General features: G+C 40.7%; 1 protein-coding gene across 1 annotated transcript; it reads right to left on the bottom strand.

The window, feature by feature from the left end:
* Positions 1–387: 387 nt before the first annotated feature.
* LOC115952315 (uncharacterized mitochondrial protein AtMg00920) lies at positions 388–894 on the bottom strand. The gene has a single exon (XM_031069432.1). The coding sequence runs from the start codon at positions 892–894 to the stop codon at positions 388–390; it is 507 nt and encodes a 168-aa protein (XP_030925292.1).
* Positions 895–1,974: the final 1,080 nt, after the last annotated feature.

Raw genomic sequence — 1,974 nt, 5'->3', positions numbered from 1 at the left:
CCACATGCCTGTCTCTCTTTCAAGCTAGGCTTGGTATCGCTATCTCAGTCTGCTGTCTGCTTTCCCTGACATCGGTAGTACTATCGATGAATCTTTCGATTGGCAAAAGAAACAATAATTGTAAAAGGATAAAAGAAGCCCACATACCCACTCTTCTTTCCCCCCTCTAGGGGGGGGCCTCGCCTCGTTAAAGGCTACTGTTTGGAAAGATCCACATTGATATTTTCGATCCCATTTTTATCCGGTATTGACAATTGCTATAGATGAATATCTTGTCCAAGTGGGTTGGGGTGTAATGAGAATAACTATTCTATTCTCTTGTTTTATCTGGCTGTTAGCAGGACATCCATCAGCCTTTAATATGAACACTATAGGTGCACGTCATCACTACTCCCATCTAAACCCCTCTGTAGTCACGGATTCAGCAAGAGCCAGGCTTAGCACAATAGCAGCAATATATATTGAGACAGCTCTTGTTTTGTTAGGATGTAAATGGATTGGGTCAAACTCATCTTTTTCCAATATATACCTAGCCGCGTTATTTAGCGGTTCCCCGCATTCGCATGGGCTTGGAAGGGAGTGCGTGCTACACACCTTATTTACGTATGTGTCCCTGGCTACGTTCACCAGCATTTTTAGATCGGGTGAGCAAAGTGCCATCGGGCTCTCTAGCAAGGGTTCTGGTACCGCCATCCACCAAATGGAGAATCCGATGACTAAACAAGTCAAAAGAGCAAAGCGCAAGTCGTACATGTAGGAGTAGAGAAGAGCATCATTCAGCCTAAATTCTTTAATTCGACCCGTTTCCCTGGTTACATCAGCCAACCCCTGCTTCCTCTCTGGTGATCTGAGTACTTTCCTGCCCCTTTCGATGTGGAATGGAAGCTGGCTCATATTCGCTGTGTGTGGTGTCCATGGTCCAGTAGTGCAAATAATCCTTCCTTGCCCCCTTCTATCAGTACTACTCTGCAATGTGTCTCTGCTTCTTTCTTCAAATCGAACCCAAAATGGGTTCCTTGTAAGGAATCTTCGATTTCCAAATCGAATCCAATGTTGTTCGCTAAGACTACCGTCCGGAGGGAATCTTCGAATAGCAGGTGCTTTAGAGGTTAATGTATTGAATATGTGAATCATAGTTTTTTTTTTTATTGTAGTTCATTCGCTCAGCTCGCTGAGCGGCATACCGGAAAATAAAAGAATAACTGGTTGAAGATATCGAACTATTGGGATATTACACAATTAGTGGAGAATATTATTAATAATAGTCAGCAGGATCGCAAACTTGTACATCACAATCATAAATGTCCACATAGAGAATCTTATTATAATAACAATAAAGTGGATCATCATATTGCCCCGTAGACTCGATCTTTCCTTGAAGACCGAGTTCTTCCAATAGAGCATATCCAACTTTCTCGTCGAAGATTACTTCATCATTACCTCTAGTAAAAATATATACTTCATGAAGGAATCTGACAAATGCAATCCCAGGATACATTTTGGGTAGCTCACGATCGAAGATCATAATTAGGACTAGATTGAATAAGACCATGGTGATTTCACCCAGTGGTGGAATACCCCTAATATGACTATCTGACCTACAATTATTTCCATCTTCATCAATGATTGGGAGAGAAAGAAATGATGAAATGAGTTTAAAAACATCATCATTCCCAACTAAAGGCTTCATTATATCTAAAATCCGACTAATTGGAATAGTCCTTAACGATTCCTTTAAGTCAAGCTTGTACACTCTATCAACCTTTCCTATTTCTTGCAGACTGTTATAAAAGGAATCAAGCTCACTTTCAAATCTAAATCCATCATTTGGCAAGCGACCATAAGTGAAACGATATAGCATTATCGAGAATCCCATGTATACAAATACATCCTTTTTATCAGTCATTATTACACATAACGAAACAGGATCATACGGGCTAACCCCCAACATGATATCTGGGTAATCTGCTAGCG

Source organism: Quercus lobata, chromosome 1, assembly GCF_001633185.2.
Source record: "Quercus lobata isolate SW786 chromosome 1, ValleyOak3.0 Primary Assembly, whole genome shotgun sequence".
NCBI lineage: Eukaryota > Viridiplantae > Streptophyta > Magnoliopsida > Fagales > Fagaceae > Quercus > Quercus lobata.
This window is presented reverse-complemented; position numbering and strand designations above follow the sequence as displayed.